This window comes from Manduca sexta, chromosome 3, assembly GCF_014839805.1.
Source record: "Manduca sexta isolate Smith_Timp_Sample1 chromosome 3, JHU_Msex_v1.0, whole genome shotgun sequence".
Classification (NCBI taxonomy): domain Eukaryota; kingdom Metazoa; phylum Arthropoda; class Insecta; order Lepidoptera; family Sphingidae; genus Manduca; species Manduca sexta.
Window position 1 is genome coordinate 199,418 of NC_051117.1, and position 16,324 is coordinate 215,741.

Below are 16,324 nucleotides of genomic sequence, written 5' to 3' on the forward strand. Positions count from 1 at the left end.
GCCTTTAGTGTGTCGAAATGTGTGTATTGTGCAGGCAGATATACTATCCACCGATACATATATCTTAGAATTTGTGAAGGAAGAGGTAAGAAAACAAATACGTACTAAAAATTAAAGTATTTCTATTTTCATGCACGTCGTAAATAAATAACACCTATCAGCGGCAAAGGGTCCATATGACCCGATTGCTGCCGACTTCACTTTATGTAGAATCTAATTATCATTAGAAAGATCTGAAGACCGCATTTATGCATATCAGTACCTATATGGTTTCCATTCGGAAAATTTTACCTTTTGCCTTTGCCATACAATACGAAAGTATATGTTGCTTTCGATAGTTTGTCACTTTTCAAATGTTGTGGATTATAAACTAAATTTATTGTTTTTTTTGCATTTGCGTCATTAAAATTTTAAAGGTGCGAATTATATAATTCTATGATATTGCTGACAGATAATTTTCTTCGTATCGATCTGACTGGGTGACTAATGCAAACCCATGTTAACGTCCATGTCAGGTTTAAGAACATCCCAACACCTTGCTGAGTCATTACTACAAGTTTCTTTGTTATATTTGATGTGCAAATTAATGTGCAAAGTGATAGGTACCAATAATCCCGAAAGAAAAATAAAGGGGAGACCGTGAATTAGTCTAGTCAAATTTTTATTGACATGATTATTTTGTAATTTCCATATGACACTTGAAATAGTGAGCCACCGATCCAAAGTGATTTGAACCGATATAAGCCGGAACAAATGCAGTAGGACAAAGTGGCATATCTGGTGACTTGAACACATCCCACACCTTTGATCAACATTATAGTTATATTACCTCCTAGCCAATTTCGGCTACGGCGGCCAATCTCAACGGAGACCAGTCAAGTACGCAGGAGATATTATAGTACACAAGTTTGTGCGCAATACACAGGTGCACTCTCTGTTCCTTCATTCAGACGATACACACCACCAGAACTCAATTTATTCACTTATAAATAAGCTGATTCAGACTATGCACACCATTACATCTCACTTGTAGTCACTTATAATTGAGGTTCATACCTGATATCCTCTGACATAATTCGCGTTGATGTAGTCCGAGCCCGTGACGCTGTCGATCTGCGACAACTTCACTCGGGTCTGGTCGTACGCTTTGATGTCCGGGTAGCGGTTCTTCGGTTGGTTCTCTCTCGCCTCGGACGCATGCGTGGTGCGGTCCGGGAAACAGTCCGGCAGTATCTGCAACAACTTCACACCGTTTTTGGATGTGTTTAGCGACATTTACGAATGGTTGGCGACGCGGAGGTATCAATTAATTGAGTATTGAACTGACTTGTAATTACATGAATAAATTATGCATTTTTTTTATTCAATAGGGGCGATAATACGATGTTTTGGATACGGTACGACTTTTTTATTTTTTTTTAACATAACTTTTGTTTGTTATTCTGACCAGGGTCGGCTTATAAAAACATACCGGACTTTCGGGTGAACACTTTAGGCGCTCACAACCTTTTGAAATTAAGCGACCATGCGCAAGAGCAACCCACCAACGGCTTACGAACCGACACTCAGGACGATCACTGCATGCATTTTCAATATGAACATAGTTAGCCGCATTTACATACACACGAGTACTCGAAAGCCAATTATTTATAAACATAATAGCATCTACACATAGTGACCTCACCTCGAACTCCTTTTGGAAACCGTAGTCCGAGTCGGCTTGCCTCTCGGCGTACGCCTCTGCCAGGTCCTCCTTGGCTATGGGCGGCATGTCGGGCGGCACTGTGGGTATCAGCTGTTGTCTACCGCGAAAGCCGACCATGTACCTAAAATACAAGTTACCATAAGTGATATTATAATGACGTAATGAGTTTCAGATGCTGTTTAGGCACGTCGATCGTATTAAATAACGTAAGTCATATTTGACTGTATTGCTGTGCAGTAAGTGCCATTATGTATTGAGGATTGATAGTTTAGTCGATTGCTGTGTTAAAACAATAATAATGAAGTTTTATAGTTATTTCACACAGTTTTAAAGAAGTATCTCTTTCGCCTAATTATTTAAATACATTTTTGTATGACGTACATTCGGCTATAAAAGTAGTTGAATAAATTCAAAATTTAAAACCGCCTTTGAAATTTTATTTTCTTACTAGCTGACCCGGCAGACTTCATACTACCCCATGGATAAATAAAAGACCTAATCTTTTGTATAAAATGATTTTAAAACAAACAAATCGAATCCGTATTTAATAAAAAAGCATTTATTGAATAAATAATAATAAATATAGCCTATCTCCTACATTGTCACTCACTAAAGAACGCAATTCTGACATAGCAATACGACTATTTTCTTGATCTGTCTGTCTCTGGTCATCAGTGCGGTTAGCACGTGAGGTAGCTCTTCGCACATTTGATTGACTACGACGACCTAAGTCAGGTCGTCTTCTCCTCGGCATCGTAAATTGTAATTAATCAAAGTGAGAAAATTTCCCGCTCATTTAGCAGTAAAGTGTCACTATCACAAAAGAGCACATTACTTGGAATGTCACTATCACAAAGGATCACCAAAGTAAAGAAAGTTCTCGCGCACGTAACCACAAAGATATAATATCGTAATAATACTTTTCCGTGCTCTGAAATGCGACAGGATGGATTGACATATTAGTTGGTTGTCAAATCTAATGTCAAATATTATGATTGCGTTCAGAAATTTAACTTAAGATTTATAATTTAATTTGTGACAAAACTTAAGATTTATCTTTCGATTTCTATATAGTCTTATTAAAAAAATAATCGGACAGATTAAAAACTGAAGTTAGCTAAAATTGAGTTTCTCGAAGCCGACCACTGTTTATGTACTATGTATTTTGAGACTATGCAATTTTGTCGCGTTCGCGATTCACTTTCACTTTTGTTGTTTCAGAACGCGATATTAGATCCTCCAACGCGCACGCGAATTTGAACTTTATGCAGCGGTAATAAATTACAAATTGACTCTCCATTTTATTTAGAAAACGTTTGTATGGGAAATAGAAAAATGCTGTTTTGAGGATTTTCCCGGCAATTATTCGAATTTTTCTCACCTTTTAAACCTTCCCTAGACCTCCACGAATAATTCAAGACCAAGATAAGATAAATCCGTTCAGCCGTTCTCGAGTTTTAGCGAGACTAACGAACAGCAATTCATTTTTATATATATAGATGAATAATTGTACTGTGGAGCTCATGGGGTTTCCATATTCTCATTAACTCCAGGTGTAATAAAAACCTTGTCTTCCACATAATATCGCCACAGCAATTTAGTCAAATAAACTTCGAAGGGTTGACTTTATTTTAGATAAAAAAAAGTCGATTAAAGTTAATACGTAGAAGCGTTGTGAAATTTTGACACTGTTTAGCTACTTCTATGGCGGACTGCAAAATAAAGTGGTAAATAAACGAGGTTCTAGTAGTGTTGTGTACCGCAGCGCCTGCAGCGGGTTCATCTCGAGGTGTCCGTGCGGCGGCTTGCGACTGCGCCGCGCCGCCAGCGCGCACCACGCCAGCAGCGACACCACCAGCGCGCCCGCCACCACGCACACCACCTGCCACCACACCTCACAGCTCACGCATACTCCACCCAACACAAATTATTGTCCATCGATTTAATAATAAACTGATATGGGTTATGTTATACCATTACGCCCATATTCCTAAACGTTACTTATATAAGGACGGAGCATTGCTGTGATAACAAGTCTGTTTCAGATCTTTGATTATCTGACAGCCAACTAGATTCAAGTTGTATCTAAATATTAGCTTATCACAACGGCCCTACGGCTACGCACTGCGAAGGCTGTCATGCAATCAGCACTGAGAAACAGACTTGTTATCACAGCAATGCTCCATCCTTAGATAAATAACGTTTATGAATAAGTGGGTTAAGACTAAACAACTTTATTGCAAACTGCCGCACGATTGGTAAATCTACGCCCTTGGGAAACGGGGTGCAGTTCCGGCTTTCCAATTGTGTAGTTAAATTATACTACATCACTAATGATTTTTTTCTTTTACTATTATTTTCTATTTTTTATACATCTATTGAGCGGTGATAGCCTAGTTTGGTGTGAAACGGACCGCTGAAACGAAATCTGTAGGTTCAAAATCCAAAGACACACACCTATGACTTTTCTAAAATTATGTGTGAATTCTTTGTAAATTGTAACTTGCTTTCGATGAAGAAAAACATGGTCAAGAAACCTGCACGAGAAGTTCTCTATAGGAATTTTGAGGATATGTGAAGACTACCAATCCGTAGTAGGCCAGCGTGGTGGACTAAAACCTAATTCCCCTCAATAACAGAAGAGACCCGTGCCCGTCAGTAGGACAGTATATAACATAGGGTTGATATTATTATTATCATTATATTATACACCTGTCAGTCTTAACTGAATGTAGTAGCTAATGTTTATATCTAAGTTACCTGCAACGCTATTTCCAAAGCGCTAGTCGGCACCGGTATGGTCGGGCTGGCGGCCGGCCGCAACTCGTTCACGTACTCGCTGAAGAGCGGCTCTTCGTGGGGCAGCCCCGCTATACACAATATTATAGTAAAAAGTGCAAGTAAAGAAGTCGATCGAAAACGTTTTACTAGGTTAAAAAAACATAGCAAATTTGCTCATTTTCAAAATGTATGAAACTTAGTGTCACAAAAAATTCACTAAAGTCAATTAGCCTTTCACCGGTCGATAGAAACTAGTGAACTCACTTATCAACTCGACGAATAGCGTGTAGTTGGAGAATGAGTCCAGCGGTCCGTCTTTCACCCGCAGATCTTCGTCGACGAAATAATCGTCCGCTTCTATTGTAGGGTCATCTCTAGAAACAAACATAACACCCCGTTAATGCTGCATGCATTTCACTTTAAAACTAAAGCTTTTGCACATAAATACATCGTCAATTTTGCAGTGGTCAAATAACAAGTATATTTATATACTAAGTCTTGCCCTCGGCTTCATCCACGTGCAAGATCTTTCTCAAAATAATCGAGTTCTATTACGTTCTATGTAAAAGGGGGTGAATATTGGTCCATTTACCTTATATCATTTACGGCCAGTTTCATCATTGACAATAAGTCACTAAATTATAAAGTTTATGTTGTCGCTTACGACTTTATATTGATATATTTTAAATCCGCCCGGACAGCGACCACCATAAACAAGATATTAAAAGCTGCAATAGTGCCCCACGTAGGTGTTTTAAGTTCCGAGATCGGCCTGTATATATCCGGTTCCAACAGGCCGGCATAGTTGTGTCGACTGCCGACGGATAATCATCTCTCGTCAGTCGACATTCTATTGGACCACACTCCACTTACCATCAGGCGCAGTAGGGACACTTTGTCGTGCACATACAAAAAACACGAAATTAACTTCAACACAAGCTGTTACGTTTCAATTCACGAAGCCTATTAGTATCCTTACCCGTCGACGTTCCGTTTGTCTCTGGTAGGCGTGTCGCGCGGCGTTTCCACAGTGACGTAGTCTTCGTCCTCGAGCGTGGTGCTGGTGACGGTGGTGGTCGGCAGCGTGGCCAGCGACGGCGACTCCAACACCTTGTGCGGCGGCGTCCTGCCAACACGCAACGGACAGATCGATACAAGCAATTAACACTACGCTAAATCGATTTTTGGTTAATTTCCGAGAGACTGCAAAATTATTATTTCTTTATTTTGTATAAGCTAAAAATTTTTTTTTTGCTATAATATAAAGAATTCTTCAATTACACAAAACGCTCATCAAGAATAATCTAGTATTATAAATTTAACTTATTTTTCATTTTAAACGTCTCTCGTTCAAAATTGACATTTTCAAGTTAGCGTAGTGTTAATTGCAGTTGTCGAGATGGAGGCACGAGTCGTGAGCACGTTCGTATTTGGTCAATTTCATTCTCTGACTTTACGCTATTGGTTCTTAGTCGATGCTATTTGTGTATTGGCTGGCACGTACCAGCCTATACTTTCGTTAAATTTTGAAGAAATATGAACGAACCTCCTTGTTATGTAATTTATTGTGACTGCATAGTTTGTTCTAAAAACAAAAAACTGTACATTCTGTCTTCTTTCACACTTCAACTCGTGTAATTTCCTAATAAAAAATAACTCCGTTTATATACGATAATTTATTATTTTATCAAATTTATACAAATGCGAGGTCATCATCATGTATTCATCTGTGCTCATGACTCATGCCGGTTATTGTATCAAGTCTTTAAATCTTCCTGAGAGTGAATAGATGTAACACACATCGATTTCGTTAGCTATTTCAGGTCCCATACTAGGAAAGGTTTGTGAGATTTTTTGTTTTAGAGTTATAGGGGCTAATCTCAGGAACTACTAAACCGATTTTGATTTTTTTTACTAATAGGAAACTATTAGTAAAAAAAATCACTCCCGAGTGCTATAGAGTATAAATATTAATTAATAAATATAGGAGAGAAATGCCTTCTAATACAAAAAGGAAACGTCAAAATATATAACTGTATATATTTAGTTGGTGCCAAATAAAAATATATTTAATTTAATTTATTTATATGTTTTTTATCCCGGGAAAACATTTATCCTTAGTATGTTATACAATGTTCATAACTGGAAAACTATGAAAAGTCGCGGAACATACATGGGGGTGATTCGGATACCCCAAGGGGTGCTCTATCTCTGAATTACACTATTCACATTACATCATAATAATACATTCTCTTGACACTATTTTATGGGACATCCTGTATATATGTGCCCCGAATCAGTCTCCTCTACAAAGGCTATCAGTAGCAAACAGCTTATTTGACATACCTCCTCGGCTTCTTCAGGCATTGTAGACATTCTTTTCTCTTCCATACAGGGTCGTCTCTGTCGTACAACATTTTGTCATCGCCCAAAACCAACTCGGAATCGTTAGGGAATCTATCGCTGCAACGATAAAAAAAATTTAGAGACAATGAATATATAAATAATATGGACATAAAGTCCCGTTCCGCAATAGAATTACTATTTAAATGTCATAACAATAAAATAAGAAACGTGTTGTATATGGCAGCTTAAAAGAAAACAATTATTTTACAGTTTATTGGAAATAAACTGTACAATTATTGTTTTCTTTTATTACTTATACATTTCAAGGACCTAAACACGGACGGCCATGAATGAGCCACGCGTGACGTCACATTTTACGCTTTGTCATATTTTGGTTTGATCGCCGCAATAAGTTTTGTTTTGTTTGGTAAAATATGACGTCACCGTTGTCACGTGATGACATGACAGACTTTTTTCAAGCGATGTTTCAAATCAATAAAGAGGGTGTTTCCTTTTCTTCTATCAAATAATGGTATTTCAAGTATAATGTGTAATTGCAAGGGCTATAGAATAAACAAAAGTAATATGTAAATTAATAATTTTAGAAAAACGTGTCCGCCCGCAAGTTTCTTCAGTCTACTGTTACTTTTAATTTTCAAAACCAATAAATATTATAAAATCTGTAAATATTAGGGATACGAAATTCGTATAAGTCTGGCGTGCAAGCCCTGCTGTAAAATAACTAACTACACCCATACAACCGCACATTTACCTGGAGAATATGTCGGCGATGTATGCGCCGGCGATGGCGTGCTGCGCGTGCGCCTCCTCGTATTCCACAATGGTAATGTTCTTCGGCGGCGGGAGCTTCGGCCAGCCCGAGTTTGGAGCCAGCCGGACCATGTACACTCTGCAACAATTGTACGGTAATATACTGTAGTGTATGTATTTCTAGAGGCGGCAACAAAACCGCGAGTAATGCTACGTCTCCACTGTGCAAGAATTTGCAAGACTGTACGACGTCATGCTTAGGTATAAGTTGCATCTGATGGTAAGTGTTGTCGGGTCCAATAAAATGTCGACTGCCGAGATATGATTACCACTCGACGGTCACAATTATGCCTGTTGGAACCGGATATACGCAGGCTGATCCCGGAATGCGACACTTACGTGGGACACTATTGCGGGTTTTGACACCTTATTGCGGTAGTCGCTATTCAAACGGATATAAATTATATCGTCCCACAAGCAATGTTCAAAATTACCTGCATGCAACTGTCATCATCGATGCATAATGACAACGATGAAAATAAATAATAATTACAATAATTTAACCAAAATCTTTGTAATAATTTATAACCCTATATTTCGCAACATGCTGTACATAACATAAACAGTATAGTTATAATTAACTACACATCTACTAAACACACAAGTATTTACCTGTAACAGCAAAGAGGTCCATTCCTTTCCGATATCCTCGGTAAATACATTTTGAAAAGATATTTATCGTCTTCCAATATCTGGAAAAAGAAAAAATATTATAAACAATTATGTGACAATAAAATATAATTTATTTAAAAAATAATGTTACAATTATGATATGCTATGTTTATTTAGTATTCTCATGAAGACGTAACCGTTCCAGACCTTGCTACTTATCAAATGCTAATAGTTATATTATGGTCAAACAATAAATTCGTAAATTTCGGTTCACTGAGCTGTTGCGTCGGAACCGCGCGCCTCGTCGCAAGCCCTGTTTCGTGGCGGAACCGTGTGTCGTCGCTCAGAGCGACATATCATAATATCTTGATAAAGATAAAGATATATTTATTTTGCAAACATGGGTGAAACAGATGATCATACATTAAATTATTCAGAGCAACCATATTTAACCAGTAGTTGGTATGCAAAATTAAATTGTTGAATTTAAATACTATGTCACAATAGGGGACCGGCCTATGCTTGATTTTGTACATTATTCTATGTGTAATGGCTTCACATAGAATAATGTACAAAAAAGAAGCACTTCTGCGAAAACAGCATAAAAATTGGTTAAAAAATGAGCGAGTAATTCATATTTAAAATATTGTAATGTGCAGAAGTGGGCGCGATGTGGGGATATCGCTTCATCTCTTTCTTTCGCACGCGTCGTAATTCCCGATGACGTCACATGTGGATATTTTGTCTCTTTTCTGTTTCTTGTTAATTACCCCTTCCACCGAAATTCAAATGCTTATAACTTGTTGATTTTTCACTGGATTTTAATAATTTCTTTGGTGTTATAATTTATATTATGTAAATATTTGTTAATTGTTAAGAACAAAAATGAGTCCGGTACCCTATTATTACATAAAAAATTGGCTCTAAGAGTTGAGGGCTAGGTTCTAGTAGGAGTTTGAAGGCAATGCCAGTAATGTAGGAAGGTGTGGCGCGTACCTTCCTCCACCTGGGCCGCGGCGGGTGGTCGGGCGGCGCGTACGCCGTGGTGCAGTACTTGGTCTCCTTCTGTCCGCGGCGGCGCGTGCGCGTCATCGCACTCAGGTGCACGGTGTACTTCGTGTTGGGTTGCAGATCGTTGAACCTGACGTTATTAGACGGCTGTTTCACAATGTCCATTGAAATGTCATTCGCTAATTGACATATATAGTACTATTACTATTTATTTGAGCATAGTTTCCAAATAACTAGTAACCATGTGCTGATGCCATTTTGAAAATTCATTCATCAATAGGAAACTACATCATCCCAGAGCGCTATTGGATACTTTATCCCGAGTACGAACTTTACTACATACTAGCTCGGATAATGATTAAATAACATCAAAAAGGGTAGGTCACAATTTTCTGGCAATGACATGACGCTGCTATCTTACCGAACGCTAGTCGAGTCGTTAGCCATGAACTTGGACAGCGGGCCCCATGTCGCTGTGTTTAATTTGCCGTTGCGATCTTTGTACTCAGCTTTACCGGTTAACTCCATCTGTAACACAATCGTTAAACATTTGATTTCTTTGTACTTGGTAAAAATGTTGCCAGAAACGTACTGTAGAGGATTGCCAACCTCTGAGGTGAAGTGGATGGAATTAGGAGTTTTCACGTTACTTTGAATTGAATATGCAATTTCGAAAAGGGCATATGTCCGAAAAAGTAAAAAGTTTAGGAAACAGAAATTTTCTAAAATTATATTTTTTACACTATAAAAAAATATATTTTTAGTTTATAATTTAGCTTCAATTAGCAATAAAAAATTAAAGAAGTTTTGTTGTTATTTGTTACATATTCGTTTCTTGTTATAGATCTAGATATTAATGAGATGTGCCCTTGAACTTGAACTTGAGATACCTTTACTTTAGAAAGTAACACGAATATGTTTACTATACTCGATGACAAACGTGATATAGTTAATTAATGTCCTACAGCCGCATAGACTCACGGTGTATCCCTTGATCTCAGCGTTGGGCTTCTCCGGCGGCCCCCAGGTGAGGTTCATGACGTTGGCGTCGCAGCTGACGTTGACGCGGCTGGGCTTGCCGGGCGTGCCGTCCAGCGTGGCCGCCTCCATCTCCAGCGACATCGGGCCGCACGTGCGCGTGTAGTCCGAGCACGCGCACACCTGCACGCAACATTACTCTTACTAACCGTACAGGTGTCATAGGCAGCTAACTGTCTGGCGAGTTCGAAGTGGCACGTTATCAAAATATAGGAATGTTTATCGATAAAATCTGATATTAGAGAAATTTACATCAACCGTCTAGAAAATTACCTGAAATACGTAAGTGGTGTGCGGCTCCAAATTATCAAACATGTACGGCAGGTTTCTGTTATCCCTCGAGTGGTACGCCTGTCTGGTCACATTCTCTTCCTTCTTCCTCGCCTCTAGCAGATAGTAGTGTATCAACTCGGCTATATCCGGTTCCGGCGGCGCCCATCCAATCGTCACAGATGTCGCCGAAAAACCATTTATCGATATATTAGGGACGAAAATGGGTTCTTTATCGAGCGTCTTGCCAAAGTTTTGTGTTTTGCTTACCCCATGTGTGGTGTTCACCTCTAACTTTATCACGTACTCAGTCGATTTCTTCAAATCGTCTATCACGAACGACGTGTTCGTTTCGCCTATCTTCTTCGCTGAGGATCGTAGATCACCGCCTTTGGGCCCGGTCAGCAGCACATAGTAGTTTATCGGAGCGTTGTACGTCTTCACAGTCCAATTGAAGAAGAGTTGCGTGGTGTTTATTCCTATGACTTTGTCGATCATGATCACCGGCTGGGCGTACACGAAGACGTCTGTCGTGTTAGATATGTTCTTGCCGGTTACTGTGTCGATGATTTCGCACACGTACGTGCCGTTGTCGTTGTCCGGGTTGGTGATGCGCAGTACGACCGTGCTTTCGATGCGCCGCGCGTCCAGCTGCCTCTGCTGTTGATCGGAGAGGTTCGCGGCGTCTCCGTCGTTTCCTAATTTGTACCATTTCACCTCGGCAGGTTTGTATACTGAAAAACATGAAAATAGGTTGTAAAAATATTTATTTTAGGAATAATATATATTATTATTTTAGCTTAATTTATAACGATAATGAGAGATAATCTTCATATCTGCTGCTTGTTATTATATGTAATACAATATCAGCCCTGTATTATTTATTGTTCCACTGCTGGGCACGGGCCTCCTCTACTACTGAGAGGGATTAAACCTTAGTACATCACGCTGGCCTAGCGCGGTTTGTTGGACTTCAAAATTCCTATAGAGAACTTCTTAGGTATGCAGGTTTCCTCACAATGTTTGCCTTCACTGTTATAGTAAGCGATAATTAGCAAAGAATACACACACCACAATAGAAAAGTCAGAGATGTACGCCCTTAGGATTCGAACCTGCGGACATTCGTCTCGGCAGTCCGTACCACACCCAACAAAGCTATCTCCGGTTATTACTGGGTTATTATTAGTCAGTTTATTTTCACCCAAACATTCTAACAATAGACCAATGCTCATTAAAATTATATTTACCTTCAAAAATACAGCTCAACGTCAGATTGGCGCCGTCGGATAGATTTTCACGTATAGGACTAGCAGTCTTGTTGTACAAGCGGCCCTCGAAACTCAAGTTCAAGTACACGACCTGCTGCTCCACTTTGTCTTCATACTTCGACACGCAGCTGTAATTGCCGGTGTCATTGTACGTCGCGTTGGCTATTATCAAAGTTGATATCTTCGACTTTCTCGTATTCCCGTCGGAATCGTTATGGCGCGGCATTTCATTCGATGTTTGGTTTATTCTGTGAAGAAGGAAGATTGTTTGTAACATTTATGTATGGTTGTAGGAATTTTGCAGTGGTTTTGGTGTATTTTTTTTGTGTAGCAGACCCCGCATCGACATCGGAGGAAACTTGCGAATGGGATACTGGAATCCTCCGGCGTAGTGCTTGCACGGCCTTGGAGTAAAGTTGGGACACGATATCTGAGGAAGGAAATGTGGGGGAAGGAGAAGGAACCCTCTTAGGATGGGAGGAGAGGAAAAGGTCAGGAAAAGTTCGCGATCCCTGACAGGTCTCAATGTGAATTGGCAACCATGTGGTATACACACTTAATTGTGAGCTCAGGGCCGTGACAAATGTCCCTCCGTGCATGGGCATGCATTCTGTGTGGAGACCGAGCGCACAAGAATTGGGCAAGAAGAATTAAGTGTATTCAGGTGCTGAGCGGCACGACTTCCCCTATGAGGCCTCGGGTTCGAATCCCAGTTCGGTTAGTGATATTGGGTTCTTCGACTTAGTATTGCCCGGGGTCTGGAATATATACTTGATATAGCGATAGGCTCGCCGCACATCATGGGGTGGAACATGCTCAGAGAAAAGTGGGTGCACTAGTTACGCCTCTGCCTACACTTCAGGGATAAAGGCGTGTGCAAAAATGAGCGAGACAATACACTACATGTATACTATTATTAAAAAGAGGAAACGTTTGTGAGTTTGTTTGTAGGTTTACAGGAGCTAATTTCTGGAATTATTGAACCGATTTTGATAATTCTTTCACTAATAGAACGATATTACTCCTGGATAACAATATATGTGGGCGGAACCGCGTGTAACACAACTAATATAACGTTTATTAGTGGCTGGTATGTGTTTAATACGTAACTAGATAGTAATAAACATGAGTTTAGTAGCTGTATTGTGGTTGTGGTTGATTTGCAATCGTGTGGCTGAGCCGGCTTCGAGCGGGCTTTATTCTAATGACCGTTAAGGAAAATGAAAATTTATTAAACGTATAGAATATACATTATGATTCCGTCAATTTTAATGTAACCGACAATGCAGATATCAATTTACACGAGGGAACGAGCAAGGATTCTTATGTAATGTGTTCCAATGAATAAAACAAAGATTAACAACCGTTTTCAATAAACGATCGCAATCTCAAACTTCAAACCGATTCCGAGTATGACTCAATTAAAATAACTCAATTGTGGACATGTCATAAAATACTTTGATCTGATTGGTCTATTTTTGAGATAGTTTGAGTATAGCGATTAGGATCGCTTATTGTAAATGGCGGTAAGTCTTTTTCAATAAACGATCCCAATCTAAATCTTCAATCCGAATCCAAAAATCATCATCATGAGCCCGTTGCAGTCCACTGCCGAACATATGCTTCTTCCAAAGTATGCCATAGAGCCCGGTCTGCTGCTTTATGCATCCAGGCGCTGCCGGCCTTCTAGTGTAAGTTGTCGCGCCATCTGGCCAGTGGGCGTTCCACGCTACGTTTACCAAGTTGACTTTAAGAATGAAACAATCAAAATAGCTCATTTGCAAGTGTGTCAAAAACTTTGTTCTGATTAGTCCATTTTTGAGATAGATCGTGAAAAGCGATTAAGATCTTTTATTGATAACGGCGGTTAGACATGAACACAATTTAATGTCATTGATAGAAATTCATTGTTTCGTACTAAAGACGTGTTAGGGAAAGCTCTAACCACGAATAGGCCGGCTCGACCATCTGGCTTGACTTCAGTGTTATTACTGAGAAACTGCCATACGTTAAATGACAGCTTCATTGTCATGTCAGGTCTCTCCAACTAGACTATTCAGAAGCTGCTCGGGGCTCCAACCCCGTCACTAATCTTTCCTGACACAACAGTAACTTCGAATCTTATGGTTCAATGTTACTTCGTACCAAATTTCATCAAAATTGGTCTAGTAGTTAACTGACAGGCATAGTCACTTTCGCATTTATAAGCTCGAAAGGTGTAGGGTGCAAACGTAACAAATAGACAGTCATTTTCGCATTTATAAGTTCATTCCTATCTCAAAAGGTATAGACACGAGCGTAACTAATGCAAACAGGCCAACTAACTTCATTACACGCAACTAACGTTTAAAATCGAACATTCGGATACCGGCAGCAAAAACATACGTTCGGAATTTCTCATTTGTTCAGCGGCCGCTATCTAGCGAAAAAACTAGTTCAATGAACAATATTAACACGTTTAGTTTTTGTTAGTTACTTCATCGGGCCGAGAGTTCGTGTATTGTGATTTACGGAAAAAAAATGTTTTTTTGTTTTTTTTTTTCATCTGGCTCTTGTATTGCATGCAAACTTTTTACTTATCGACTCACTTGTGTCGGTCTAACGGCATCGTAATTGAGTTGTGTTCGGTTCGAATAGGTCAATAAAGTTATTGAATTTTTCGTTTAAATAAAAATCTTTTATTTTTAAACGAAAGTTGCCACGTGAAAATAAGTTATGGCATTAAGTAAATAAATAACATTGTCAAAAAACAAATTAACACAAAATCAACGCTTATTAACAATTTAATGTTACCTACATATTCCTCGTGAGTTCAGAAGACTTGGACAGTCATCGGCATTGAGACCTATTTTTAGATCAACAACTATGCCTGGCTACTGTGTATTTTAGTCATAAATTAATATACTATACGAGTACTTGCATATAACAAACCATTACATAAATCACATCACCGGAGACGATATGTAAACAGAATTCATATAAAGTGCTGTAAAGTAGTGCTATTGAAAGATTTTGAAGTCAATCATTACGTCTTAATCGCCAGAAACTGCTCCACTTCTGGCGAAATTAATAAACAATCCCGTTACCTATATTCAGATCGATAACGAAAATAAACCAATCAAAATACGTCATATTAGAGATGTGCGATCAGGCTTTCTGATTGGTCCATTTATCTAATCGATCGGATATATGAATTGATAACGTTAGTATAAACCAGAGGTTCCCCAAGTTTTGAAATTTTGTTGGTTCTCATGGATCCTTTTTACTTGAAATTTGTGAAACAGGGCCTTAGGTATTTTAAATATAAACGCCCTTAATAGATTTGACAAGTTCAGAAGAATTTAGTTTCACATTTCGTGAAGGTGCCTAAATCGTTTTACTGCCCACCGCGCGGCAGAGCATTTGTCGCCCGTCATATTAGGTGTTAATTTTTGTCGAGATCACTACTGCTGCCTGACAAGTGATCCGGATAATACGGAACATTTTATTATCTATGTTAGGGCTTGGGTTAAGTTACTCTACCGCACGAGCCAAATAAAAATAGTAGACAAGCGTGACAAGTGCGCGCGCGCATCTCTACAACTCCTTAGCCGCGTTCCTAAAAAACCGACAAAAATGCCTTGACCCGCAATGTGTTCGCGGCAAGGTTTGAACTGTCTCGCGAGGCAACCCGGCACCCATATGGCGCCGCTGCCGCGTGAGCCGATGCTCCGGTATTTCCCGAGTAATCGATACGAGGATTTACGTGAACATATAGTGTAACTACTGGACATAATATCATTAAACATCTCATGTCTCAGGGTGGCAAGCGCAGTGGAATACCAACCAATACTTTGTAATTCAAGGTGTTGGATGGTGTTTCTACTGTTTAGGGGCGTATTGCTTACCATCAGGCGAATGGCAAGCTCGTCTCGTCATTCAAAAGAGTATAAAAAAACATACCGTTCGTCTTCTACAATTGGTTTCCCTTCAAACAGCCATTCCACTGTGGTTTTGTTTGGGTTGAATTCTGGCGTCACGATGCACGTAATGTTGGCGATGTCCCCCACCTTGCCCGTCGCTGATATCTCGCTCTTTTCTGGCACATCTTCAGCTGTGGACAATAGTATAGCGCATGAGTATCACACCGAAAAACTGACGTCAATGTGTACGAATGTAGTTCTTTTTGGAAGTATTTGAAGGTGGAAACTGTTAAGCCGCTGGGCTGATGGTAAGTCGCTCAATTGTCCATAAACAATAGTAACATGAGACAGAACTGACGCTACGTATTAGATGAATAGATAAATCGACGATAGAAATGGACTGGACTGATTTTTATATGAACTAGAGATACAACATCCCTAGTTAGTCCATATGATAATACGACACCGCTGAAGGTTTTGGGTTCGAATCCCTGTTCAAAAAGTGACATTTGGGTTTTTCTGGCCAGAATCAATCAGCCCGGAGTTTGGAATTTGTGCT

General features: G+C 39.4%; 1 protein-coding gene across 1 annotated transcript in view; it reads right to left on the reverse strand.

Annotated features, from left to right (window-relative positions):
- The window catches only part of LOC115456013 (tyrosine-protein phosphatase 69D), a 29,365-nt gene extending 13,388 nt beyond the window's left edge, over positions 1–15,977 (reverse strand). The window contains exons 1-15 of the mRNA XM_037438975.1: positions 15,806–15,977; positions 11,843–12,111; positions 10,598–11,328; positions 10,268–10,447; positions 9,708–9,814; positions 9,272–9,416; positions 8,276–8,355; positions 7,605–7,742; positions 6,833–6,949; positions 5,466–5,612; positions 4,751–4,860; positions 4,466–4,575; positions 3,466–3,587; positions 1,685–1,826; positions 1,057–1,233 (exon numbers count right to left, since the gene is read on the reverse strand). Coding sequence (XP_037294872.1) covers positions 1,057–1,233; positions 1,685–1,826; positions 3,466–3,587; positions 4,466–4,575; positions 4,751–4,860; positions 5,466–5,612; positions 6,833–6,949; positions 7,605–7,742; positions 8,276–8,355; positions 9,272–9,416; positions 9,708–9,814; positions 10,268–10,447; positions 10,598–11,328; positions 11,843–12,089 — 2,553 coding nt within the window. The 5' untranslated portion in view covers positions 12,090–12,111; positions 15,806–15,977. The remainder of the gene's footprint in view (positions 1–1,056; positions 1,234–1,684; positions 1,827–3,465; positions 3,588–4,465; positions 4,576–4,750; positions 4,861–5,465; positions 5,613–6,832; positions 6,950–7,604; positions 7,743–8,275; positions 8,356–9,271; positions 9,417–9,707; positions 9,815–10,267; positions 10,448–10,597; positions 11,329–11,842; positions 12,112–15,805) is intronic.
- Between the last annotated feature and the right edge of the window lie 347 nt (positions 15,978–16,324).